At 48.9% G+C, this 27,500-nt stretch overlaps 2 protein-coding genes across 9 annotated transcripts in view; one reads left to right on the forward strand and one right to left on the reverse strand.

Moving 5' to 3' along the window:
• C21H1orf116 (chromosome 21 C1orf116 homolog) overlaps nucleotides 1-864 on the reverse strand; it is a 36,634-nt gene extending 35,770 nt beyond the window's left edge. The window contains exon 1 of the mRNA XM_031438667.2: nucleotides 552-864. Coding sequence (XP_031294527.2) covers nucleotides 552-731 — 180 coding nt within the window. The 5' untranslated portion in view covers nucleotides 732-864. The remainder of the gene's footprint in view (nucleotides 1-551) is intronic.
• A 98-nt stretch (nucleotides 865-962) lies between these two features.
• Nucleotides 963-27,480, forward strand: PFKFB2 (6-phosphofructo-2-kinase/fructose-2,6-biphosphatase 2). 8 transcript variants are annotated; one of them, XR_010377122.1, is made up of 18 exons: nucleotides 963-1,526; nucleotides 1,935-2,203; nucleotides 2,551-2,685; nucleotides 3,880-3,990; nucleotides 9,568-9,693; nucleotides 10,644-10,740; nucleotides 11,168-11,234; nucleotides 11,372-11,446; nucleotides 11,812-11,868; nucleotides 12,773-12,897; nucleotides 14,644-14,851; nucleotides 15,281-15,427; nucleotides 16,150-16,254; nucleotides 17,015-17,144; nucleotides 17,998-18,060; nucleotides 18,319-18,383; nucleotides 18,996-19,930; nucleotides 25,402-25,452. XR_010377122.1 is itself a non-coding variant. In XM_031438670.2 (17 exons), exons 4-17 carry the CDS (start codon nucleotides 3,903-3,905, stop codon nucleotides 19,194-19,196), a joined length of 1,554 nt encoding a protein of 517 aa, XP_031294530.1. In that variant the 5' UTR covers nucleotides 963-1,526; nucleotides 1,935-2,203; nucleotides 2,551-2,685; nucleotides 3,880-3,902; the 3' UTR covers nucleotides 19,197-24,273. The 8 variants fall into 8 exon arrangements, 7 of the variants coding, with proteins under 7 accessions (XP_031294530.1, XP_064333201.1, XP_031294532.1 ...); XM_031438670.2 differs by lacking the exon at nucleotides 25,402-25,452 and having other exon boundaries at nucleotides 18,996-24,273; XM_064477131.1 differs by lacking the exon at nucleotides 25,402-25,452 and having other exon boundaries at nucleotides 2,607-2,685; nucleotides 18,996-24,273.
• The last annotated feature ends 20 nt before the right edge of the window (nucleotides 27,481-27,500 follow it).

Below are 27,500 nucleotides of genomic sequence, written 5' to 3' on the forward strand. Positions count from 1 at the left end.
GTTTAGAACTTCAAAGGGCCTTAGTGGGTGTCTTAAAGCAAACTCTAAAACAAGAACATCTGTCAAAATATAAATGGGGGTGATCGCAAAAATGAACCAGGAAAGCAAAAAAAAAAAAAAAAAAGTATCCTATATCCTTCAGAACTGCTGTTTTCTTTTCACTGATACAGGAGAAAAGAGCCATCAGGACAGAAAAAACAAGCGACCCTCCCTCCTTTAAAATAGTTTTGTGGACGCAGAGGGAAAACAAAATGAATGAGATGTTTTCCAAACAGACCAAAAAGCGGACCGAGGAAAGGAGACTCCAAGCCTTCGGCTTCTCACACAACTTGGGCCCTCCCGGTCTCTTCTAACCATAGATAAAGTCAAGTAATAGTTGCTAGACACTCGCCCCGGCCTCCGTCAGAGTTCTCTGTTCTGTAACCTATCCTGCCTTGTCCTCAAAGCCCCCAGCCGACCCACAGCCACCTTGCGCCGACTATCTCTGTTCTTCCCCACGCCCTTCTGCGTCCTCCCAGGACTCTGCCTGGCCCCAGCCTCGGCTCCCTTACCTGACTGGATGGGCAAATCCCCCAGAACCGTATCCTCGTTGTTGAGATCCAGGCACTCAGGCGGGTATCCGACGAGGATTCGCTGACAGCCGGGAGCAATCCCGGTGATGGCGGCAATTTGGCCCTGGAGTTCCCGCACCCGGGTCCGGCTGGACAACCCCTGCAAGACATGGGTGCCATCCTTGGCCTTGCAGCGGAGCCGCCACATCGTGTCGGTCCAGCCGCCCACAGGCCAGACACCCGCGGAGCCAGTTTTGGTCCCGGCAGCAGGCTGGCATACGCCGCCGGGGATACCAGCCGCCGGACGGACTCCAAAATGGCCACCCTTTGCCGGGCCAAACATCGCGAGAAGTCACTGGTTGTCACAGTTCTCGCGATAGTCTGGTGCAGTTTCTATCTTAACACGGTCTTAAAGTGACAACCAATTCCCAGCCGCTCGGCTTCCGGAGGCAAAGGATGAAGATTTACTCGTATTCCTGTAGTGCGACTGGTCTTGCTACCTGTAGAGCGAGTGAGGTGCCCTCTGCGTCGGCAGCATATATGCTCAAGGGAAGAAGGCGGGGGAAGGAGTTGCTGAATCGAGTACATTGGAATGTAACCTTGCATTTAGGTCGGAAATTATTAAATTGAAGCTTCTAAATTACACCGGGAGAAACAGAATCATAGTTCGGAACGCAAACGAATGCCAAGAATGGTCAGTGAGTCAAAGGACCTGTCAGAAACAAGCAGATACTCGTGACTAGACTCACCGCTGCAGCAAACATTGAGTCATTGAGGTTAAGGGGGCCGGGCGACTGGCCTTTCCACCTCCATAAGACTGTAACTTGAAAACTTCCATTTGCCACATCAGAAAGCGCAGTATGATGTCAGCATCTGGGCCAAGGGCAACTGCTACATTCAGGAGGTGGTGGCAGTATACTGAAGAGGAATGAAGAGGACTAACGTATGTCATCCAGATTCCAGTTCAGGCTCTAGGTATACAAATACCAAGACGACTACATTCCTGCCTTTAGTATGGCAAAGTACTTATGTAGTCGGGAGAGAGGGTGGGGTGGAAAGGACACATAACCATTGAAGTTCACAGCAACGTAATAATGCTGGATTATGTGACTGATTTCAGCCCTGTATCCCTAGAATGAAGGACTGTGCTTCGCGAATAAATTCTCAGTAAATACTTGTTGAATGGATAAAGCAGTTGTACAGGCACAGAGAGGGCAACCATAACATACTGGGAGTTGTAAAAAGCTTCAAAGAGGAAATACTATTTGCGTTGTTATAAAGGATGAATTTAATCCCCTGGTGAAAGAGGAGTAAAAATATCTCTAAATTTCTCTTTCTTCCAAGAAATCCATACTCATTGTTCTTTTTCTATCCTGTATCTAGAGCAGCAAGGCCTACCCTGCGTAGAGGAGGTTCCTCAACAGAATCAAGCATCAAACGGGCCTGGGGGCAACTGTGAACAGTTCATTTGAAACGTCCAAACTCGTCTACACTGTAAAAGCCTCTACCTCTGAATAAGTTCTATGGAAACTGCGTCTTTTCACACCTTTCATGACCCAGTTTTCTCCCGGCGCAGTTTTCCTCTTTGGTTCTTCAAGATGACCAGAACAGACGGGACAGCGCGGGTGGTAGGAGGGAGAATAAGTAAGGTGGTAAGTCCACTGCAGTATGTGCGTGGGTCTAGGGAAGCTCCTGGTTCAGTGGTGAGAGCAGTTGTTTTTCTTAGTTTACAGTGCCTAACCTAAGGGAAGAATATGCAAACACCCTAAGATGTAACCAGCTTAAGTACTGTTATAGTTTACTCTAGCAAAGCACCTTCTAACGCTTAACGTTCCAATTTATGGCTCTAACGACGTCCCGCTGGAATTCAGGGAGGAAAGCGTTAATCTCCGCAACGTTTTTTTCCGGTTACCAAAAAGTCACACCCTCTCAAGACGGCTACTTGTTCTCTCTCGCGAGAGTATGAGAAAGTGACGCTTTCTATAAACCCCGCCCCCAGCCCTTTAGTTGCCAAGCAACGACGCAACCAACCTCCACAGCTCCATCCTCCTTTAGGCGCTAGCGTCAGCGATTCCGATTTCAGCCCCGCCCCCTGGAGCCCGCGGGCGCTCGATTGGTGGACGATTCTCCCCAGGTGAGGACAAGCGCGGGAGTGGGCGGAGCCAGGCAGGGGCACGTGATTCTCCGGGGACTGGTGTGCTGGACCCCGGCCGCAGTCGGTTGCCTCCCGTCTGCCGCTTTATCGAGTAGGTGCTGGGGCCACAGCCGGGAGGGCTCTTAGGAGGGATCCTGGGGCGAGCGACAGCTGTACAGCGCCTTGTAGGATCTAGGCGGGAGAGAGGAGGGAGGCTGCGTGCACCCTAATGAGGTGGGGGATGATGAAGCCTCGTTGTTTAGGGGAAGTGCGGGCCCCCGGGCATCGCCCAGAGTGCGGACGTTTAGAGACCCGGAGCCGCAGCTGAAGTCTCGGTTAGAGGATTTGTGTGGTCTGTGGAAGAACCGTGCAAGGTCCTTGAAACAGTAGGACCTTCCTTCCTCACGAGTCCCTTGTCAGGATTTGCTGAGTGGACTCTGGGCTCTCCTGCCCCAGTTCAGGTCAGGACTTATCCCTTACTCTGCAGGTGACCTTGGGGAAGCTATTTACCGCCTCTTTCCTCCCCAGTGTTTCTTCCATAGACTGCTTCCTAGGGCATAGATGGGGAGAAGGTGCGGACAAGGGCTTGAGAATGAGAGCACCAGTGGAGAAATAATGACGTGATAGGGCTGTCTCCCGGTTCAGTTACAGTTTTTCCTTCAGGAGACATGTTTGAGATTTTCCCACTTCTCATTTTTGTCAGGACTGAATCCTACCATTGGACTGCAGTTGCTTGATGATAATGGACTTGATCTGTTCACAGGCCACTCTGCCTCTAATTGCTGCCACCACTCTCCCCAGATTCTTAAATTGGAATCTGAGGTCAGGAACTAACTTAATTTGATTAACCTCAGTTTTTCAGTCTGTGAAATGGGGAGAAGTAATAATGGTAGCCAAATGTGTTTTATTACAGGATTATTGGAAGGACTGAAGGAGATGATTTATGCGAATGTAAACTCCTATGTCAGCATTATACATGCAAGGTTCTGGTGTAGGTCTTTATAGATGGGGAAACAGAGGGCCAGGGACACTCATAACTTTATCCTAGGGCATGTAGCTGTTAGCTGGGAGAAAGAGGTCTGGACTTGACTCTTGGCCTAGGGTTCTTTCACTTATACCTTGCCGATCCTCTTTTTAGGGTTTTGAGGGATGTCTCCTTCCTTCCCTTCCTTACACCCCTTTTGTCTTTTTCAGACATCCCCTGAACAAGAGCTGCCATGTCTGGGAATTCTGCATTATCCTCAGAACAGAACAACAACAGCTATGAAACCAAGTCAAATCTCCGAATGTCTGAGAAGAAATGTTGTGAGTTCTGAGAAAGAGGAGGGGCTGCTCTCTGCTGGGATTTTATCTCAGGAATATAATTGTAATACTTGACTTTGCAGCTTGGTGGGAGTGAGAAGTAATTCTTTGACAAGGGAATTTAAAACAAAGTCTACCAGGAGAATTTCCTGTCTGAAACATGTAGATTCAGTGAAATGTCTGTCCTTGGGGCTAGATGGTGTAGCCCAGCATTTTCTTACTGCTTTCTTTAACCAAATCTCTCTCTCTCCTGGGGGTATCTGCACACTGGATTGATGCAGAAAGTTAGAGGAAGCATTATTGTACACGCAGTGGGAAAGGCAGAGTGGTAGGGTGCAGAAATTACTCAGGACTGATACTGTTAACAGTTTCCCTTTATCTCTTGGGTTAAGTTTTTTGAGGATGCTGCTCATGGGTTTAGCCTTTACACTTTGCAAACTATTTTCCCTGGAGGTTCATTTCTCTGGGCACAGGTTTCATGGGAACATTTCCATGACAATCTTTTAGACAGAGGCAGCAGGTGGGTTTGCAGATAGATGAAGTGCCCTTTCCTGTCCCCATGCATCTGCATGCCTAAGCATCCTATGGACTGCAAGACTGCATAGCCTGGTCCAAAAGGTCCTGGGCAACTGGTCCTCAGATGTTTGGGGGAACCTCAAGGCAAGCTAACTCTTTCCCCTGCTTCCAGGTTCCTTTGGAACCTTGTCAGTCAGTTCTTCTCACTTCAGTGGTTATATATATCAGCAGGTGGAAACAGCCAACTAGCATGAGACCTGGAATCATCTCATGTTCAAAGTTTACCCTAGAGTCTCAACCTTGATGTCATGCCCTTGTCAGTCTCATGATTAACGATGATCGTCTCTTTTCACCTAGCACTGATGAGGCTCGCTGGGGTTTGGGCTGCAACAGAGGCAGCTTGTTTGGATGTGATACTGGGGACTGGGGTTGGTGCACCTTTATGATCAGGGTCTTCTTTCTCTGCCAGGGCAGGAAGCCAGGTACTGAGCACAAATACCCCGGGGGAAGGTAACTAGTATAGCCCGACGATTGAGTGCAGCCTCCGGAGTCAGACTGCCTGGGTTTGAATCTTGGTTTTACTACTTCCTAGCCACATGCTTTTAAACAAGTTGCTTATCCTCTCCACGCCTCAGTTTACTTGTTCATAAAATGGGAATACTAGTAGTACCTCCACCCCCGCCCCACCCCTGGAGTGATGTGAGAATTGAGTGAGTAAATCTATAGGGCAGCACTGGGAAGAGTGTTGATGTGTCACGTTTCATTGGTGACTCTGTTTGCATGTTGTGTTTATTCCTGAAACAGTATATATACGTTGAGTTATACTCTAAATGCTTATCTGGGAGCTCACTATTTAAAAGAGCCCTGTGAAAGATGGTGTTTTTAGTAAAGAATGTTTTCTCCTCTTGTTTGGCAGCATTGTCACCCAGATTTGGTGATATGGGATGCACATCTTAAAGAGATGTGCCCTCGTATTACTAGGACACTTGAGCCAAAAAGAGAACAGAGAGCTGGTGGTGGTGGTGTGGGGGGGTTGATCACTGTGGGGCTCTCTGACTCTGCGCAATGCCCAGTGTCAGTCCTTTGAGTTCAGCTTTCTCCTCCATGGGAATCTCCTACCTGCCTTCCTAACTCTTCTGAAGTTTTTCTGCTATGAGGGTTTTTGATTAACCGAGGAAGCAGTAATCCTAGGACTCTTGGCTTCCTCTAGGCTCTTAATTCCTCCTACAGGCTCTGATCTCTCCTTCCCAAGTTCCACCCTCTCCCCTACTCCCTGGAGGCACTGGGTGGTCCTGAAGCTGCTGTCATTCATTTACCCCACTCTCTCCTCCCCTCATGGTTGGACTGTGAGACTGGTGGCCATCGTCACAGGGGAAACAGCGTTATGAGAGTAGGTTTTAGTTTATTTCCTTTGTCTCTGTTACTGCCTGTATCTTGAAACAGGCTCTCCTGGCTGCGTAGTGTTCACACCCAGCAGTTGCTTTATTAATAGCTCACTCGTTATCCTATTGCTGCTAATTAACACCTGTTGTTGGCTGACTTCAAGGCTGAGAAGTGCCTGAGCTGGACAGCTGAAGAATGTCTTGAGGGAGCCAAAACTTCCAAAGGAGCATTACCGGAATTTCAGCTGCTCCAGGGATGGGAAGAAGGGGGGTGGTACTGGCTGAGGTGCCTTTAAGGTGCTCAGATGACCGGTTTCAGGAATTGGGAGTGGGGCAGAGGTCTACATGCTTTTCTTCCTTTGTTTCTTTCATTCTTTGATATTTTGAATAGGTCTGGAACAGACAAGTTTCCGTATGAATCTTTCTCTAATTACAAAAGCAATACAGGTTCATGAAAAATTCAGATAATACAGAAAGAAAGGAAAAAGCAAGAAAGCTCTTACAATTTTTCTTGTCCCTGTTAAGTTTGATTCCTTCCAAATATTATTCTGGTGTGTCCTGTTAATGAAAATAGGTTCACACTGTATATATTTTGTTCTGCTGCCATTTCCTTTTTTTTTTTTTTTTTAACATACTATATTGTGGACATTTTTTTTCACATCAGTAAATTTAGATTTACCTCATTCTGCATAGAATTGCGTCATATGGCTGTGCCAGCCTCTCCCTGATGGACATTTATGTTGTTTACAATTTTCCACCATCACAAACAGTGCTGTAGTGAGCATCCTTGCGTATACATCTTTGCACGTTTGTGCTAGCAAGTTTTCCTACAGAAATAATAGGAGAAAAGATAGACACGTTTGAATTGTTGATCAGCATTCCTCAAAAGTTCTGTATTGTTAACTGGTTTTCATATTTCAAAGTGCTTGATAGAAATTGTGCATTATCAGCTATTGCTGCGCGGGTTACATAAAACGTTAACATTCGAAGTGTCTGGCTGTAGAATGTGGCTGTTTTATGACTACCAGTCAGATAGCAGGGGATAATCAGCAGTTTTATGACTTCTGAGGAATAAAAAGAAGATATTGCCACTGAAGCACACTTTTAAGGGCAGCACATTTCAAAATGTTGGGGCTATTTAGACCAAAAAGTGGAAGAAGACCTTGGTCAGGAGACAGCCGGGAACCACTGGTCTTCTAGACCACCTTCAGGATTAGATTAGAGAGCAGAGTCGTGCTGGCCACATGGCTCCCTTCCTTAGGTGCTGACAAGAGCTGGTGACTGGGACTGATTGGGCAATCACGAAACCAGGAGTCTGATCAAAGCCCTGACCTTGACTTTCTATTGAGGGAACTGTCGGCCAAGCTCTTCCCTTCTCTCTGGACTTGAGGTTTGCTGTCTAGCAGGAGGGAAGTTTCCAAACTCTCATTACCTCTAAGTGTGTTCATGAAGGGAAAATAAGATTGAGAAAGCGAGTTCCACCTTGTTTAAAGAAGGTAGGAGAGAGTTTCAGGATTGAAACAGCTTTCCATTGTAAGTCGAGGGGTATGTTACATTGTCTCTGAAATTAATCAGTGTGAAGTGCCTACTGTTCAGATTAAGGTGGTGACGGTGTTTTATAACAGGCAGAACAGAATGTTCCTGGTTTTGCTGATGTGGCAATTTGAGATAGGAAGATGGTTTAGTTTTGTCCTCAAGAAAAGGAGAAGCCCTGGTGGCAGCAGGTGTGGTGCAGATGTGTTCTGGGCAGAGGTGGGAGGTGTGTTGCTGGGGGGTACCCTGGGGCGTCCTTCGTGCCCCGAGTTCTCTTTTGTTCTTAGCGCTCTCTGTCTAGTTTGGTAAACATGGGGCAGCTAGTTCCCTGCTTGGCTTCAGAGCATCTCCCAAGGATGGCTCATTTTCAGCTCCAGGGAGGGTAACAGGACCTCTAGGGGAAGTGCCTAATGGGCTGGAAGGTGTGGACAGAGCAGGACTAGACATGAAGGTAATGAGCCAAGCCATGGGGATTGAGAAGAGAGGGGTGCTGGGCTGGAGAAAGTGAAGACTCAGGAGGATTTCACTCCTGAAACCTGAGGCAGCTGATCCTGGGCAGAGCAGATCTGCATATTAGGGGTCAGAGACTGGGGAGTAACATCAGCTGAGCCTGCAGCCTGGCGTTTGCCTGCCTTTGTGCTCCCTGTTTGGACAGAGATGTAAATCACTTCTGTTGCTCATTACCTACCTTGGAGAGGCTCCTGCTCAGGCCTGGGAATTTTCCACGTGCACAGTGGGGAGAGGACTGAAACCCAAGCCCTCTGTCCCGAGTCTGAGCATGCGCCCCTCTGTCACTGCCAGGGCCCCTCTTTGGCTTCTGGGTACTTCTTGCCAAAACCCCTCGGAAACTCTCTTCCTTCTGAGGTCTGTTCTCTACCCACATCCCTCTGCTCACTTCCTCCTTGAGATCATTTCACATTCCCTTCTCAAAAGATGAAAGATGACTTTCCCATCCAGGGACCCCAGTTTGGCTGAACTATTTCTTAGCCTTCCAGGGTCACCTTGTGCCAGGGCAGAGAAGCAGTGACTACTCATGGGGCGTCTTCTGGAAGGCAGTGCTGGGAAGACATAGGTGAAAGCAGTTCTTTCCCATCCCATCGGCATGCAGGGCCTCCCACACAGCAGCCAGCAGAGTGGGAACCCTCCCAGATGAGCTCAATTTGGGTCTCAGGAACGTGGCTGGCAGCAGTGCAGGGCATTCATTGTCCCACCCCTTGTCTGGGGCAGGTTGGGCAGGGAGGAGCCAGCCCCTGGGAGCAAGCTGATGAGGAACTAGAGGCCCTTTTTATGGAGAAAAGCTGCCTAGGAAGCACAAGATCTGGATTCTAGAGCCAGCTCTACCGATGACTCATTGTGTATCCTTAGGGAGGTCACCTGTCCTGAGCATCCAGTCAACCCCATCTGTCTAGTGAGCCCTGTCTCTGTAAACGAGCATTCCTGAAGTCAGTTTCCTAAGGAAGGGCAGGCCAGCGGCTGTTCCTGCTTCTAAACTTGCTTTTACTTGGGCCTTTGAGGCAGGCTGGCCATGATGCCCACATGCGCCAGCTACCACGAAGCTCCCTGAGGTCTAGTCAGCTCGTGTCAGGTAGGCTTTGCCACAGTCAAATGGTTTCAGAATTCTGGTTGAAACTCGTAGTCTGAGTGCAACGGTCAAAACAGATTGAGGCCAGACTCTTTTTAATGAAAATACTTCTTGCGTGTGGCTCTGAAGGAAAAGATGGGATCCTCAGGGTAGAAACTCTGTTGGACCTGTTACAGGAGCCCGCTCAGGTCCACACTGGTGGGGTCTCCAGGCACAAGACCCTTCTTCAAGGCTACACACTTTTGTGTTACTGTTTGTCTCATGGTTACTGTCTTTCTAATCTTTGCCACTTTTTTTTTCTCTTTCCATCTTGGGTACCTCTGTGAAGACTTTGGAAAAGTAGGAGAGATGTGTCTTGGTTTGGTTACTCTCTGGGAGTCTACATGACTCTTTAAGTCTCCTTGAGGAGGGTTCACCCAGTATCTCCTCAGTTTGCCTTCCTGGACACTGGCCTCACTGAGGTTCATGCGGGTCAAACCAGATTCAGACCATGAGGTTCCTAGCCCAGTGCACAAACCTTACCCGGCCCCTCGTCCTTTAGTTCTGTTCCATTTCTTTTCTCTCTAGCATGGGCGTCCTACATGACCAACTCCCCGACCCTCATCGTTATGATTGGTTTACCAGCCCGGGGCAAAACCTACGTGTCCAAGAAACTCACACGCTACCTCAACTGGATTGGGGTGCCCACCAAAGGTAGGTACAGCCGTTCGTTCCCCGGGAAAGGAAGTGGTCCGCTCCTTTATTCTCCCTGGCATCAGGGTTACGGGGTACTCCTGGCAGCAATAGTGGTTGCTTCCTGATTTCCTGGATTTATTCCCTGTCCGGACACTTGTTCCTCTTGGCCTGGCTGGATTGGCCTAGTTTTGAGGGAAGGCCTTTGATAAGCGTATTAGGAATTAAATGAATATAGGGCTTTGCATTTCCAAAGCCCTTTATCTACAGCATCTCTTCTAATCCTAGCAGTACCCCTGTGGAATAGCCAAAGTGGCTGAGGAAATGAAAACTCAGGCCACTTAACAGCTCGTGCAAGGATGGAGATGTGGGCAGAATAGAAACAAGAAGAAAGAAAGAGTTGCCCATGAGCCTTCTTTGTAGACCAACCAGGAGGCTGTGCAGGCACACATTTTGACTAGTAACCACTCGAACATCTGAATATCAAAACTTTCACAATAAACAATCAGTAATACAAATGTGGAAGACATTTGGAAAATAAATAATAGCACTTCAGAATATTTAGAGAGGAAGTCACAGGTCCTGTAACATACTGTGCCCAGAATAAGAATTTTCAAAGATGATGAAATTCTGAGTGGACTGCATTCTGCTTTGTATGCACACTAGAATGGAAGACATTCGTCAACCTAAGACCCCAGTATTCAAAAATACGTAACATGGTAAAAGTGTTTAAAAATAATTAAGCTGTTATAAGATTTAAAAAAGCCAACCAAACAAAAACTCGGGTAATTTAAGGCTTGTCCAAAGTCTAGTAAGTCAGAACTCGAACTTAAACTTGGTTCTTAGTCTGCTGTTGTTCCCAACGTGCCCCAGTGCTTTCTGCCCCCTTGGCCACTCTGACATTAGACCAAGAAGTCCCCTTTGGGACATCGTATTGTTGCACTGCCGAATGCTGTGGCTGTCTCCTGCAGTGTTTAACCTGGGGGTGTATCGGCGTCAAGCAGTCAAGTCCTATAAGTCCTACGACTTCTTCCGACATGACAACGAGGAGGCCATGAAGATCCGCCGGTGAGTGGTCCTAGGCCTGGCCTCCAGGCCAGCTCTTTCTTGGCTGGCGTGGGACCAGATGTGATGGGGCTTGGTTTTCCTTGCAGTAACTATGCTGTGGGGATTTTAAGTGGAAGTTATCTGCTGGGCAGGTCACCTTGGGCTCGGGTGGGTGGAAGAGCCGGGCTAGGAAGTTGCACATATGCTTGGAGGCTACATCTCCAGGGGGATAAGATACATACCTGGGGCCGGGGAAGGGGAGAGATACAGGAAGGTGAGGTCTCAGTGGGGAAGGTGAAGGGTCTAGTTGGGGACAATTTTTGACCAGTGGGGAAACCAAACAGGAAGTGATGTGGCTCCTGTGGCAACCCAGCTGTTGATGTCTCTGGCTGTGCCTGAGCCTGGCCTTGCCCCAGGCCCCTTGCTGACGTCCTTGCTCTCCTGGCAGACAGTGTGCTCTGGTGGCGCTGGAGGACGTTAAGGCGTATCTCACTGAGGACAGTGGGCAGATCGCGGTGAGCCTTACCTGCCTCTTCCCTGCCTTGGTCTCCACCCTTTCAGCAGCTTGGCTGCACAGCCCCACCCTGGGTCCACCTCGGTGGGATTCCATGTCTCGGTCCCTGCTCATCAACCTCGCGGGCTTTCTTCCCAGGTGTTCGATGCCACCAATACCACTCGAGAGAGGAGGGACATGATTTTGAACTTTGCCGAGGAGAATTCCTTCAAGGTAGGATCTGACTCCAAGCGGGAGGGTACGGGGTGAGCGGAGTGGGCAGTTAGGGGGGACAGGCAGGCCTGTGTGACTCCAGTGGGTGAGGGCAGGACTGGATATATGATTCTCTCCTCTGGGTGCGTTACTCCCAGTCCTTGAGTGTTTTCTTTCAGGTCCTTTCTCAGACCCTTAGCCTGTATGTATGAGACCCTGGGGATGTGGTAAGAGCTATTTTTAAATGACAAGGCCTTGAAGGCCACTTTCATGAAAGAAAATCCCAGGGGATGTGGTGGCCGGGGAGGGGCAGGTATGAGCACATGCTCTTAGTGAGCAGCCTGGCCGTGACTGAGTCGTTGCTCACTGCCTTCTCTCCCTGCCAGGTCTTCTTTGTGGAATCTGTCTGTGATGATCCCGATGTCATTGCTGCCAACATCCTGGTAGGTGCACCCCTGCACACCACCACCTCATTATCCTTTGTGCTCTGTGTGTGTGTGTGTGTGTGTGTGTGTGTGTGTGTGTGTTGGTGGGGGAGGGGGAGAGTCCGCCAACTGGGAAATGAAAGAAAGAAGTAGATGCGTTTAACGATACAGGGTGATCTTTTTGATCTGCCAGAACACTGTTTTGTACGTCCACACTCTTCCCTTGGGAGAAGAAACAGGCTTTGAGGAATGAAGGAAGAATTGGCTGTTGAATAGTGGCCAGACTTAAACTGTAGGAGTCCTGGCCCTGTGCTCTAGGTACTAGCTGGGTGCTGAGACCTAGGTGTATTCTCAGAATAGATCAGACTCTTCAAGATCCGTCAGGGCCACCTTATAGGAAGGTCATCTGCCCACCAGTTGTCTAACACTCAGGTCAGCCTCCGATGTGCCCAGTGCCCCGGGCCCTGAGTGGTCACAGCTGAAGCCAGCACCCATGTTGTGCTGTGCTGAGTAGACACCCGCACGTTGTAGCCTGGTGGGAACTTGCTGAAGACGTGTCTGGTCCAAGGCAGCCATGTGTCAGATCAAGCATCCTATTCTGAGTGGTCATGGAGAGAAATTGAATATCCTTTCTGTTTTCCCAGGATGGTCCATAAAGGGATTGGGGCCCGGGAGCAGCCTTGGCTGCGTGACTGCCTCTGTCCTTCAGCCAAGGGCAGGCACATGACTCCCCAGTTGTCTTTCCCTTCTTGGTTGCCAGGGTCACAGGATAGGGAGGAGGTGCTCAATGAACGGGGATTGCCAACACTCCAGAGAAAGGCCACTTCTGTGGCCTTCCTTGTCTTTATTTAGCAGTGGCTGTTTGCAGGAGGGCTGGTAAGGGCAGACCTCTGACTAGGCCCTGCTCTTCCTCTGATTCCAGGAGGTAAAGGTGTCGAGCCCTGACTACCCTGAAAGGAACAGGGAGAATGTGATGGAGGACTTCCTAAAGAGAATTGAGTGCTACAAAGTCACCTATCAACCCCTTGACCCAGACAACTATGACAAGTAAGGTTGAAGGCCGAGGTTTGAAGGGCCTGAGGCAGGGCTCTCGTTCGAGGGAAGAGTCTTTCTCCCTCTGTCCCTAGACTTCCTTCTGACAATCCAGGCCTCTGTTCACAGGGAAACCAGATACCGATCTGTGGCTTCTACGTGGATTGAATTTTATACTTGAACACTGGAGTGCTTCTTACCATAAGTTCTTCTGTCTGTCCTCTAGAGCACAACTTCTCAACCTGTGCATGGTTGACATTTTGGCTGGATAATTCTGTGTGGTGGGGGCTGTCTTGTGCACCACAGGGTGTTCAGCAGCTTCCCTGGCCTCTGCCCACTGGATCCCAGCAGCACTGCCAAGCTGTGACAATTGAAGCTGTTTCCCTGGAGGGCAAAATCGCCCCCGGCTGAGAACCACTGCTCTAGATCAGTAGTTTTGAAGTAGGGTGTTGTAGGACACCCCTTAGAGATGTGCCATCAGTTTTTGATCAATTTTTAAAGTTTATTGTGTGTGTATATATACGTATATATAGTAAGATATATAGTAGTACATATATTTATACACATATTTCATATGTTAAGTAACATGTAATATGTAACTATATATTTTATAAAACATAATATCTTGCATATGTGCTTATGCATGTAATATATATATATATGTGTATTTTTTGTGTCTATTATTTACTATGGCAGTGCCTGTCGGCATCGTGGTAGAGAATACAGGTTAACTTGGTGTGTGTCAAGTCCATGTTGAAGAACAACGTGGGCGCAAGGATACCTGTGGGGGAGGGGGTTCTTTGAAAAAGCCTGCTGTCAGAGCTGTTAACAGCTCCGTCCAGATAAGAGTACTGCGCTGCAGCCAAGCAAGTGGCGAGATAGTGTGCCGAGCCCACTGGTAAATTGCTTCAGTGGTCTGCTTAATGTTCTGAGTCTTTCAGTTCCTTCAAGTGTGGTGCCCAGAATATTAGTGTTTGGAGGTGTTCTTAACACAGAAGTTGAAAACCACTGCCTTAGATATGGCATAATAGTATATTCCTCAGTTAGCCCGAAGTCCTACATAGAAAAACGTTCTAGAAGAACGTGTGTGTGTTTATAGGTGTTACCTCTGGTTGGTAGGATTGTGGGTGATATTTATTTGCATCATTCTACCTTTTTGTAAAAAAGATTTTTTTTTTTTTTTGGAATAAGCACTTACTGTTTTTATAATTAGGACATTTTCCCCGATGGCCGAAAGCAAGCAGTCTATGTCAGTGCCCTTGGGAGAGGCTGCATTTAGGTAGACGCAGGGAATGCTCAGAGATCTCTGTCTGAGGTTTAGCACCCCCTCCCTCCCCTCCCCTCCGTGCTGGTGGACACGGTACCCTGACTCTGCCAGACTCTGTCTGACTCTGACCACGGCACATGGTGCTGTGCTTCTCGCCAAGCATCAGGGTTAGCAAAGCCTTCGGGTCATTCAGCTGAGCCCCCAGGGGGAAGCCTGGATTCTGTTGACCATACCCATCCACATCGCATGGCACAGCGTAGGCACTGAGGAAGTGGTGCTGACTGATGGGAAAGTCTGGAAATTTTGCTTCCTCTTGGTTCTGAGGAGTCATCCATCTCTGACCATCCGGTTCCCTAAGTGAGGGTGGGGTGTGGCGGGGGAGGCACACCTGCTGCTGGGAGCCTGCAGGTAACACGCAGAGCCTTTCCCTTCCTCCTGTGACCCTCAGACTTTCACACCCGCAGGATTTTTTTTTTTCCCCTGCTCTGTCCCAGGGATCTTTCTTTCATCAAGGTGATAAATGTGGGCCAGCGATTCCTAGTGAACAAAGTCCAGGACTACATCCAGAGCAAGATCGTCTACTACCTCATGAACATCCACGTCCAGCCTCGCACCATCTACCTTTGCCGGCACGGAGAGAGCGAGTTCAATCTCTTGGGGAAGATTGGGGGTGACTCGGGCCTCTCGGTGCGGGGAAAACAGGTGCGTAGCTGGCCAGCAGGCTGGATTTCCTAGGCTTAGAGTTAGAAGGGCATGGTGGGGGTCATCTCTTTTATCCCCTTACTTCTTCCTGAATCCTTCTGGGGCTTAGGCTGTGGTTTCAGAGACTCATCCAACAAGTGAAAAGACGTTTTCCTGTTCGGCGACTCCAGCCCTGCAGTGAAGTGTACATAACTTGGAACCGTTTCTGCTGTGATCATTCAGCCGTCAGATGTTTATTGGGCACAGCTTGTATGCCTAGCACAGTACAGGGTGCTCCGGGTGAAGTTCATTTCCTCTTGGGTTTATTGTAACCATGTATCACCTTTCAGAGTTTGATCAGCGTCAGGCACGTTGCCCTTTACAGGCTGAGTTAGTAGTCCTGTGTGCGTGTGTTTTCTCCTCTTTTAAAAGTTTTACTTCACATCCCAGTTTGCGCAGGCTCTAAGGAAGTTTCTGGAGGAACAGGAGATCGCAGACCTCAAAGTGTGGACGAGCCAGTTGAAGAGGACGATCCAGACCGCTGAATCCCTGGGGGTGACCTACGAGCAGTGGAAGATTCTGAATGAGATTGATGCTGTGAGTAGGAGGCTCCAGTGGCCAGAAAGCCAGTAAGAGTGTCCTGTTCAGACAGGGATGCTCCGAAGTCACGATGTGGGCCATTTTATCTGGAAAACTGGAACCACCAAGTAGAAACTTTGAGGAAGCTGAACCTATGGCCAGTTTGGGGAGGAATTGTGCCCCCAAGCAGGGCCTCCTAAATGCTTGACACCCCTGTGCCAATGATGGGACCCAAACCAGTTTCTACCTAGCTTCTGGCGCCCGGGGAGAGGGGAGCTCCATTTGGTTTCTCCATCTGTACTCCTGGGAACAAGAAGTAGCTAGCAGCAACTCACTTTGTTAATTCCTGCTTAGGTCACTTGGTCTGGAAAAGTCCTTTCCAAATTTGTTCTTAACTTTCTCTGTCCTTGAGCACAGAAGCAGGCATTTCTTTCCCTTTCCTTCCTCCGTACCCTTTTATGCCTTCTGCAAGAATTCTCCAGGCCCTTCAGTTTCCCCTCCTTCCCTGCTTCCTGTTTCTTTTACTCTGCTGACTTTCCCTGACCTGAAAGCTCCCCACAGCAGAGATGCCCTGCCTCCCGCAGTGGCCCTCGCCCTGCCCGCCAGTAAGATACAGTCCATGAAAGGAGCCAGCCCAGTGCCTGGCGCTTAGTAGAGAGCTAGTATTCCTCAGGGTTGCCTTCAGCACTTGGGGGGCCATGTGGGTCAGTTCACCTCTTCGGGCCGTGTGGCTCCTGCAGGGCGTGTGCGAGGAGATGACGTACGCGGAGATTGAGAAACAGTACCCAGATGAGTTTGCGCTTCGAGATCAAGAGAAGTACCTGTATCGATATCCTGGAGGGGAGGTGAGATTCCCCTACGTGGTCGGGGACAGCCCTATCCTTTGCTGGGGGTTTTGCTTTAATTTGGGGTAAAGATTGAGTGATTTTGGGGACCTAGAAAGGGCACTGAAGGCATCTTTTAGTTTCTCCTCCTACCTTTGGGTCCTGCTGTGTTCAGTTCAGCTCATGCAGTCGAATGCCTCGTTGATTTGTCAAGATCTCCCGGGAAGAGGGTGACAGGATACTTCTGTTGTTGGCTATGTTGTAGAATCAACGTGATCTTTCTTGCTTCTTTTTTCCATTCCACTTCCTCAGTCCCACCCTGACCCAAGCAGGTCTAGGTACCAGGTAAATGTATGGGAGTTGAATGCTTTTCCTATCATCTTCGGAGTTTGAGGTTGCTTCCTGGTCTAAGTGGTCTAGGGATGTGTGAGGCAAAGGTAAATTAAACAGGATGGCAGGGGTCTAGGGAATCCCCGGGAGCCTTGTGGTCATACCCTATGCCTATTCTGTGGGAAGAAGACATAAACACAGGCTGTATTCAGATTTTCTCTTCTTGGCCTGCAATTTTCTCAGTCTGAATGTTGCTCTTGAAAGGTCTGAATATTCTCAAGAGATACCAGGGCTGGGGGCAGTTAGCGAACAACACGAAGTCGCTGAGCCTCCAGGAGGAAAGCCGGCTGGGGAGAAAGGAGAAGTGGCCTGTTAAACTCTGGACGCAGCCCCCGACTTGGCTGCCAGCTTGCGCCTGGCCTCCTACCAGCCTGCCCTACTTCCCCCACAGTCGTACCAGGACCTGGTGCAGCGGCTGGAGCCTGTCATCATGGAGCTGGAGCGTCAGGGCAACGTCCTCGTCATCTCCCACCAGGCTGTCATGCGCTGCCTCCTGGCCTACTTCTTGGATAAGGGTGCAGGTGCCGTGCTAGGGAAGGGCCTGGGACACATCCTCGGGGAGGGAGCTGGACTTGGGGAGGCACCAGGATCCCTGGCAACCAGACCTCTGCCTCTTCCACTCAAATTGGAGTACATTCTTCAGGCAGCGGTGTGGGGTTCCCAGCAGCCACTGGGCCAACATCTTGCTGAATTTACTCTCCTGGTACAAAAGCCCCCAGTGGAGAGCGGCTGCTGCTGGAGCCCTTGATCCTGCTTGGCTAAAGGGCCAGCATCAAGCTGACACTCCTGGCAGCATTGGAAAAGTGCTTGAACATTCCCTGCTTGTTACTCTGGCTACAAGGAGGGAGGTATCTCAGAAGCCTCTTCACCCTTGGGATTCAGGGTAGACAGCATCTGGGTAGAGAAGTAAGGAAATGTTGCTGCCTTTTCTGATCTTTCCTTTCCTCTCCTCCCCCTCCCCCTCCTCCCCTCCTCCTCCCCCTCCCCCTCCCCCTTCCCCCCTCCCCCTCCTCTCTCCCTCCCCCTCGCCTCCCCTCCCCACCATCTCCCTGAGCTGCTGGGATACCTGCAGACTGACCTTACGTGTACCCAGGTGTGCCTCAGTCTTCCCTTCTGTGGGGCCCTGGCCACGACACTTACTCCTGTTTTGCCTGCAAGGAAGGACCTAAAGGAGACCTCCTTCCTTCCTTAGCCACTCAGTAGCTTGGGTGGCTTCCTTGGAGGCTGTGTTGATCGTTGTCTGGGGTTTAGAGGAGTCGAACGACCCCAGGTTGGGGTAAAGGAGTCTCACAAGCTCCTTAGGCTCTCCCTTCCACTAACTTGACCTTGCTCCGTAATTCTGAGACTTCCTTCCCTGGGTCTTTCCACTTTCAGATGAGCTCCCGTACCTGAGGTGTCCTCTCCATACCATCTTCAAACTGACACCTGTGGCCTATGGTAACTATGCGCTTAGGACCGGGCAGGCGGTGGGGATGGCAGAAGGTCAGGATCTTTGAGTTTTCTCTGAAGTTTGCCTAGAAGTTCAACTTCCTCACCCCTGTGTACCAGGGAAGTTCCGTCAGCGCCTTCCATTTTTAAAGGGATGTATGTATATATTTGGGGATACATGTGTTCCTTTATTACCCTATTGCAACTAAGGAGTTTTTCTCTGAGCTTTTTTCCTGAAAGCCTCTTCACTTAACTCTGTTTTCTCAGGATGCAAAGTCGAAACAATTAACCTCAACGTGGAGGCTGTGAACACCCACCGTGACAAGCCAACTGTAAGTGTCTTCCCACAGATGAACACGCAGGCTCCCTGCCACCTCGAGTCTTTGAACCATTGGCATCAGGAGACTGGGGTTTCTTTTATGTACAAAAACATTTTTGTCCTGTGTAGTCTTTACTTCCAAAAGGAAGAGATTTAGAAACAGCTATTTTTTAAAATTAATACCTCTTTTGTGAATCTTAACCATTGGCTCTTGGAAATCCAGTGAAATATGGAAAGTGTTTGGCTGGAGTGAAATGCAGATTTTTTTCTCCCAGAAAGTGCTCCCTTTAGAAAAAGCAGGATCCAGAGGTGCCTGTATGTGGGGTCAGGAGGTGTAGTTTGTTCCAGGTCTGTCCTGGTCATCTGTGTGATCGTAAATCAGCCCCTTCCTTTCTTTGGGCCTCTTGGCCTGCTCTGAAGTGTGATGCTCACGGAGTGTCTCGCTCTCCAACCCCTTAGCTTCCTGGGGCTAGGGGACCGGGCCACAGCCCTTGTCTTTTGAGAGACCCTGTCTGCAGAGGAGCAGGAGTGGAGGAGGCTGTTGTGGTTACAAGCATTATTTAACCTTTACGAGTGAGCTTTTGGCTTGCCTTTCATTTGTGTGGTGTCCCTCGTTTCCAATCAGAACAACCTCCCCAAGAACCAAACCCCTGTAAGGATGAGAAGGAACAGCTTTACGCCTCTGTCCAGTTCGAATACAATAAGGCGTCCAAGAAATTACAGTGTTGGGAGCCGGCCCCTCAAGCCCCTCAGCCCTCTCCGTGCCCTGGACACGCAAGAAGGGGCCGACCAGCCGAAGACCCAAGTCAGCATTCCGGTGGTGTAACCGTGTGTTTCCCTCCAGCCCTGGCCTCCTGCCCTTGTCACTAATCACCAAGGAGTCATTTAACTTCCAACCCCCACCCTTCCCTCCCCTGGCCCCCCCACCACGAATCTTAACAGAGAACGTGAGGTCATGTGTTTGCAGACCCACCTTAGCTAGTCCACGGCGTGAAACATCTCCCCGCTCAGGGACAGGCTGGCGAGTTGGGTGTGTTAGGACAGACACGTCCTCGGTTGGGGAGGTCTGGAGGTGGATGAAAAGGGACATGCTCTCCTGGGGTGATTGGCAGAGCTGGGCTGAGGCTGAGCATGCTGTGGTTCTTGTCCGTCCACTGCGTCTAAACTTACTAATGTCCTTGTGTTGGTAAAAGGGTGTGGCGGGGTGTGGGGTGGAGGGGACAGGGCAGCCCATTCTCCCTCCACCTCCACCTTGCCTCTTCAAGGTGTGCTTTACTCACAGACCTTCCCTGCCTGCTTCTTCCCCTTCTCCCCTGTCCCCTTTGGCTTGCCCAATGTGATGCATGGCACTGTCGTTGTGTGTCCGTCTAGGAGGGAAGGGGCGGTGGGCGAGAGAGAAATCTGGCCTCAGTGGATGCTCTCTGCAGTGGGTCTAAATGGGTCTGGACTTAGGAGAGCCTTTCTTTTCCCTTCTCCCCTCCTCTGGAGTCAGGTCCTGCAAGGGTCAGCCCGGGCTACAGAACATCCACAGATGCTCTAGAGCCTGGAAGTGGACGTAGGGTGAGCGTTCTCGCCTCCTTTCATGAGAAACAATCCTGAGTCTTCGGTGCCCTGGGGGAGGCTGGGTCTCAATAGGTGGGAAGTACCTTGATTTGTGTTTTTCAGATATAAGTCTTTGGGCCTCAACGGAGTGAGGTTCAGGAGAGGACAATGGTCTCTGAGTCTTGCAGGGCTCTTGGGGGGCAGTCATGTCTTTTCTCCGGTGGGTCCCAGCTTCTTTGCCGACCATGGGAACTCCTGCCAAAGCCAGTGAGCTCTGGGACGGTTTAGAAGGACAGAGTTGGATTCAGGAGTCGCTGTTGATGTCTGGGTTGCTCACGGGAAATGGCAGAGAAGAGCTCACTAGAGCTGCGTTTTATTTTCCAATGATTCCAGCCCACTTTCCTCTTTAAGTTAAAACTGTCTTTTGCATGAGCATCTTTTTTTCCCCCAAATGTGGAAAAGCGTGGTGATAAATTTAACCTCCCTCACTGGGGTACTGTTTTATCTCACCTTGACGTCCAGGGGAGTCTTGGGATCCCGTAGGGTCTAGCTCTAGACCATTTATCCATTTACTTGTGTCGTTCCATTTTTCCTGCAGGTTAAGCAGGAAATGTGTAGAGCAGGGGTTCTTAGCCCCGTGGTGGCCCATGGTGCATCCTCCTCCCACCCGCCCCCTAATTTTGTATGCAAAATGTGTGAGTATGTGTATGAGCATTTTTCTGAGAGGCAGGTCTAGAGTTCTCATGAGATTTTTTAAAAGAGAGGACTCCCCACCTTAAAGTTACCAACCTGTCATTTGGAGGTGAGCAGTGAGAGCAATTTAACTATTTGCCAGGGGTGTTTTTGTTTGCTAACAGGAGATCTTTGGTTGTGGTTCTCACCTGGAAGTACTCAGTAGAATCCCTTACAGAATGTTTGAAACATATGCATGCCTGGGTCCACTTTAGGATTAATTCTAACTCAGTCTGTGGGACTGGACTCTGGACATGCATGTGTTTAAATAGCTTCTCTGATGATTCTGAACCATTCTCCAGAACTTCATATTGTGAAGTTGGGTGGAGAAACACTGGGATAGTAGTTCCTTGGACAAAGCATCAACCGCAGAATTCTGAATTCCTCATGGTTCTGAAAGGACAGTTCCCCAGAGTTAGCTATGTGAGCAGATCTCAATATTGAATGAAGTAACCCCTGCAAAGTTACTTCAGGCAGCAGCTATGTTTTAGAGGGTTATTCTGGGTTCTAGTTCCAGCTTTAATGCTTAACATTGCAAGGTGATGTGGAATCAATCACTATGTTAAATAAATGTCCTTGGATAATAGCTGGGAATTTTAAGCACCCTGGAGAGAGGTACTGAGAGAAAACTTACAGGAAGATGAAGGTTATCATCACGGGCGAGTGGCTTGTGACCTTGAGTCCATTTTTGCATCCTGAGCAGGACATCACAGCCAGCTTTCAAACTTGCCTGGGTTCTGCTCCAAATTGCCTCCAAGATGTAAAGTAACTTCCTATTCCTGTTTAGCCTTCACATGATATGTACTTAGTGCCCTTGTCTGTGGGGCTTCAGGCTGGTGTGGAGTGTGGTGGAGGAGGGAGACACAAAAGCGGAAGAAAAGTCCTTGCCCTCAAGAAGGTTATTTTAGAGGAAGGGCATATAATTTTTAATAGATGAACATTTGCAAAAGAGCAACATACTGAGTCTATAAATGGGGATGTCGTGGTGGAGTACGGATTAGTTCAGACTTTTCTCTTGTCCTTTGCCTATGAGACTAAAAGGGTTGGGAGGTGGGAATGTCCCCCCAGGATGATGTGGTTGAGGAGGTATGTGTGGCACTTTTGCAAGGTTGCCTTGTCTGGCTTTGCTTGGCTGGTGGCATCTTTAGCCCAAATGGGCGTTCAGTCTTTTCTCTTGCCGTGCAGTTCAGAGCTAACACATGAGAACGAGCAATTTGATCCACGACTTTGGATTTGGGCTCCATGTACTCTTAGAGGAGAAATCTCCAACAAACCTGTGTTGTGTTACCTTGTCAGAAACCCCAGTGTTAGGCACAGTCACTGGGATGTGTGGTCGGGCTCTCAGCCTGCTGGTGTGGCTTCGCTCTCCCCACGTGCTAATGTGCGTCCCCCAGAAGAGGAGCCTGAAGGAGTGTTGCTCTCAGACAGGACGCAGGACGTTGGAGTTTGACCGCACCAAGGACTTTAGCATCCTTTTGTTTTTAGAACGATATCCCTCCAGAGAGGGTTCAGCAGGAAGAAGCCAGGAGAGTATAGAAGGGAATAGAGCTCTTGCTCCAAATTTTAGAGAAGTCTGTGTGTACAGCACAGACGCCACCAAGAAGGGATGGATTCCAGAGTACTTTCTGCCTGATGCTTTCCGCTTTGTTGTAGGGGAAATCGGTGAAGACTAGCATTTAATCTATTGACTTAAAACAGGGAAAGGAAGGTCATGGTATATTTGATGATCTTTCTCTTGCCTTAAAGTTGAAAGAGGAGTTTTGCGACAGACTTGAAAGAAGAGTCTAAAGCAGATTTGAGAACTAGCTTCTCTTCCTGTTTCTTAATCCTTAAGTTGCAATTTAGCTCTTACTTACTTGTCTGTATTGTCTTTGGCTTTGCTTTGGCAAGGGGATTGTTTTGCATTCAATTGAAAAGTAGGATGAGAAAATCTTTTAAAAACATGTATTGTACTAGGGGTCTGCCCTGTATTATTGCCTCTGGTTGTGTTTTTTGTTGCTGTTGTTTTGGGTTTTCTCCCCTCCAGAAATCAGGGTTGGAAGCACAAGATACGTGTATTCGTAGACTGAACAGCTGAATGTTTCCTATGAGGACCTAGGTGTTCCTCGTTGCAATCCGCAGTTGATCTTCAGAGGCACTGGCATTTTGAAGAAACATGATGCAGCTGTTTGGAAATAAATTCATCTTATGGTGTCTCTGTGAGTAGGAGATCTGAGACCCAGAGAAGCTCACTGATGCTTGGGGCAGCCAAAGGACGAGGGGGAAAGTGTCCATAATTGAGAGAACTGTACCTGGGTTAGACAGTCTTAGGCACAGTCCATCGACTGTGCTAAGCCCGGAAGCCATGCTGTGTGTTTTCCAGAAATGTGATAATTTTATGCAGGTTTTCCATTGCATATTTCTATTTGTGTTTTAAAATATTTTAATTTAAAAATTATGTCACAACGAAATCGGGTTGCAGCATTGGAAGGCTTGATCTCTGACGTCCCATAGAGGTGATGCAGAGACCAGAGGTATGCCCAGGGACGTAGCGCAGACTCATCGTGTCCGGAAGACTGTATCTAGAAATACCTATATGCCGACCGCCCAACAGACTCCAGCAGGGACACACACTGCCTGACAGATTCTGGCAGGTCCCTGTGCTGACTAACTGCCAGACTCTACCAAGACCTGTCAGCGGACAGTCTGACCGTTCTCTCATTCTACCAGTTCATAGTATGTGCGTGTTGTTACAATTCTCTGTCCACTGCCCATGTCCTACAGAGAAAGGAGGTAACCACTCCACCTGTTTTCTTTAGGGGGAAGTACTATATACGATGCTTTTTAATAGACATTTTTTTAAGAGTAGCAGCCAAATTCTGATCGTTAAATGAAGGTTGAACATCACTTGTGAGATCGTTTGTAAACTCAGCTGAGGAAGTGCCTGCTCGGAGCCTGAAATTGTTCCCTCTGCTTGAAGGCATCCCATCCGCTGCCCCACTTCTGGGCAGGACCTCACTTTCTGAGCCCTCTGTGCCCCAGCTTCCCCTCCTGGCCTGCAGCATGCCGTTGGGCCGCGCAGCTGCTCTTAGCCTGCCATCTATTTGGCTCCTACTCAGAATCTAATAAAAATGCAAAGGAGATTTTGCATTCAAAAATTGATTTTAAGAGTCAGCAAACGTATTCTTTTCAGTAAGCCTTCCACTGGGGATCTGTGACCAATATTTACCTACTTGATTTTTTTTTTTTTTGTATCTGAATTGCTTGTGTACAGTTTGTCCTTGTGTTGAAGTAACAGGGTCCGCTCATTCTGATAACGGTGATAGTTTTGCTGTGGCAAAAGCAAATGGCTGGTCACCAGCTGTGCCCTTTGAGGGGGCTGGGGGTAGGCTGAGCACCACTGAGTTAAATGGCATGAACTGAATTGGGAACCCAGGCAATAGAGCTAGCCTGTAGGTTTCTGAGGCACAGACAGCTCTGTTGACAGAAGGAATGTAAGTCCTCAGCAGCATCCTAATTTAATCTGGTGACATCAATATCAAAATATGCCACTCAGATCCACATAAGGTGTGTATAACTGTATTTGAATTGTGTTTTTGTGTGTGTGTGTGTAGAATGGGTAAATAAAATTGTTGAGTAACTTGAACCTATCAGAAGGCTTCTGGGTTTTTTGTTTTGTATTTTGGGTTGTGTTCTCCACCCTCTCCCCTACCCCTAAAACTTGGCCTCAGGCTGCTTGGTGACTGGGCCTCAGACAGGCAAAAGCCAGTCTGCAGAGTGACTGGAGTCCTTGGTCGGGGCATGGCTCTCTTCCACCACCTTCTGGGGAAGATGGGAAGGACATCATGGAGGGCACTGGAACTTAGTTGCGTGACTTTGGGCGCCTCGACAAGAACTGAGAAAAAATTACCTTTGCCCACACTGTGCTATGACTCCCACTCGCAACGTGGAATTCATTATTTATTGCAAAGAAGACCTTTGGAGATCTCTTAGAATTTAGGGGGCTCTTCCTTCTAAAAACATGACCTGCCTGTTTTTAAAGAGGTTGCAGCCAATGGGGTAAAATGGCGTTTCACTTCTTCTGGGAGAGGAAGTGCCGGAGGGGTCACACCACCGCTTTCACGCCTTATTCCTTGTTCCCGCCACAAGGACCAGGCGGGCGTTAGACATGCAGACCCTCGGGCCCCGTCCCCGGCCTCCTGAAGCAGAGTCTTCACTTTCCCTGGATGACCGGGCGATCATCTGCACATTTACCATCTGAAAAACACTGTTCTAAGGGGAATAATTTCTCACATGGTTAAATGTTGGATCCCAGTTCACGGGAAGGAGTTGATTTCTGCTCTGAGCGCTGACTGCAGGCTGGACTGGGATAACTACGGTGGTGGGGACCCTCCTCAGAAGCCACACAGCCCTGCCTGCAGTCTCACTTCTTTTTGGCCTAGTCTTCTGGCCAGTGTAGCCCACATACTCTCCTTTTATTCGCCGCAGGGCTCCCTTCCGCCCCTGCCTGCTGTCCTGGGTGTGTAGCTTACGCGCCAGGTGTGAAGGGAGTGCCTGGTCCCCCGTGGCCACAAGGTCGGTTTCTCAGGGAGAGAAGCCCAGGACTCGGCCATGCGTTTGTCTGACCCCCGAGAGTAAAGGGATGTGTGTGGATTTGGGGACGTGAGGCGTGGGGGTGCCGCGGAAGGGCGGGGGGGGGGGTGGTTCCTGCTCAACTTCTTCACCTGTCACTCGGTGGTGGTGTAACGGCTCTGTTTCTCTTCCTCCCTGGCTCCTAGGCAGAGACCTCGCTGGCCGTGCACAGGCCCTCCCGCCCGGCATCCCTCACGCTGCTCTCCTGATGACATGGAGGCTGAGGCCAGACCTCTCCGGGGGACGGGGCAATGCTGCAGAACCTGGCCCGTCAGCCCTCCAGGGGCCTGAACAGGACGTGAAGTGGGGACTGGACATTCGGGGCTACTGAAAGGAGGCCTGGAAAAGCTTCACCATGGTTCTCCCCCTCATGCCCAATGGGAATATCAGTGACCCTGAAAGACTTAGCTTCCCTGTGCCTCAAAACGTTTAGCAGCCTGAACCGATTCGGTTTTATAATCACTTTGCTGGGCTCGGCCCAAGTTGGTCAGCCTTGTTCCGTTTCGGCATTTAACATCCCGCCTGTGACTGTGTCCCCGCTGGCCAGCATTTGCCTCACGTGCAGAGGCACCTCTTCAGGTTTCATTGTTTCAAAGTGAGGGGGCTAAACCCCAGCCAGCCTTTTCTGTGCTGTAAGAGCTGGGCTCTGCTTCCACTCCAGGTGAGCAGCTGGAGTCCAGAGTACATATGTTAGCAGTCACTGGCTTGTCACATTGGAAACAAGAGACAGATTCACCAGGTGAATGGAGGATATCTGAGGAATTCAGTCCCCAGAACGTCTCTTCTGCAGTGATGGAAGAGGAGTGTCAGTAGCAACCTTTTCATTTAGAGAAGTTTTCCTTGTTCAGGCCCCTTGAGGGCAGGATCTGACTGCAGGGCTCCCCCAAAGGGGTGCCCATCTTCTGAGTTCTCTTTTGCAGCTGCTATATTTTCTGTCTGACTCTGTGTGCCTCTCATAGCTAAAGAGGGCTAAGGTCTTCCTCTCTGGTGGTTGGGAATGAGGGCCGGAGAGGAAAGTAGGGTGCCCTTTGGGTCCCATGAAGAACTAAAGAAGGTTCCTTGGGAATCAGCTCTATCGGAGTTCTTTTGGCTTCCAAACAGGTGCAGGGAGACATACTCTTCTGTGGGGTCTGCTACCGTGTTACGGTCTCTAAGAAAACTGGCTGTGATGTCAAGAGCAGCCGGTCTGATGCCTGCCTCTTACTTAGCTAGGTCTGCTGAGCTCTCATGTAAAGCCTTAGGGGAGCGGGGAGGTGGGGGAACCAAGGCCTCAATGCACTGGTCATGTGATTTCCCTTAAAGATAAGCCAGGTAGTTATTTCCTAGATCAATGATTGTCAAAGGCAAGAGATGTGATTTTCCCATGTCACTGCTCCAGAAGGAGGGCATGGAAGCCCCAAAGCAAAATCCTTTTTTTTTTTTTTAAGAATAAGTTTTTTAGCTTTGTATATGTTTTTTCCCTTTTCATTCAGACTCCCACTTGCTGGGCAAGAGGATGAACAGCCAGAAATGTAAATGAAATGCAGCTCTTCCCAAATGGTTCTCTTATACTGTGGCCAGTACAGGGCTCTGTTACCTGAGATGTGATGCGCTGGGCTGCAGGCAGTTCAGCGCCCGGCACGCGGGAGCTTGTTTCAAACGCGCAGCACAAAGCTGCCTTCGAAAGGCTCCTGACTTTGCTCTGTAGCAGGTAGCTGTCATCTGGCTGCTCACAGCATGCTGTACTGTACGGATCTTGTTCTTGTGACGTGGATTTCTTTTTGCATCTGAATGCACTGTCTTTTGTTGATCCAATAATGTTTTTATTTAGTTATTTATTCATCCACGTAAGGTATTTTTAAGTCCCCGTTTTGGTGTCTGCATGTATTTAATCAGAATGTAAGGTAATTTGTGTTGTCAGGTTTTTTTTTGTTTTTGTTTTTTTTTTTTTGGTAGAAATTTAGGTAGTTTGAGTATTTAAGTTTAACACCCATAGTATTACCTTAAATTAAATTGCCAGAATGTAGGCATCCATCTTCTGTAAAAGGATAATAACTATGTTAGGGCACAGTGGCTTTCTTTTGAAGGCCTTTTTTTTCATTGATTTTTATTATAAGTATAAACCAAGAGATACAATTCTCCAGAGAAAAGTTTATCTCCTGGGTAAATAAAGTCATGCTAAAATTTGTGAGTAATATGTATTGCTTTTGTAATAAATACAATAAAGGTTATTTTTAATTAAGAAATGAGGCTAATTTTTAAAATC

This window comes from Camelus dromedarius, chromosome 21, assembly GCF_036321535.1.
Source record: "Camelus dromedarius isolate mCamDro1 chromosome 21, mCamDro1.pat, whole genome shotgun sequence".
Classification (NCBI taxonomy): Eukaryota; Metazoa; Chordata; class Mammalia; order Artiodactyla; family Camelidae; genus Camelus; species Camelus dromedarius.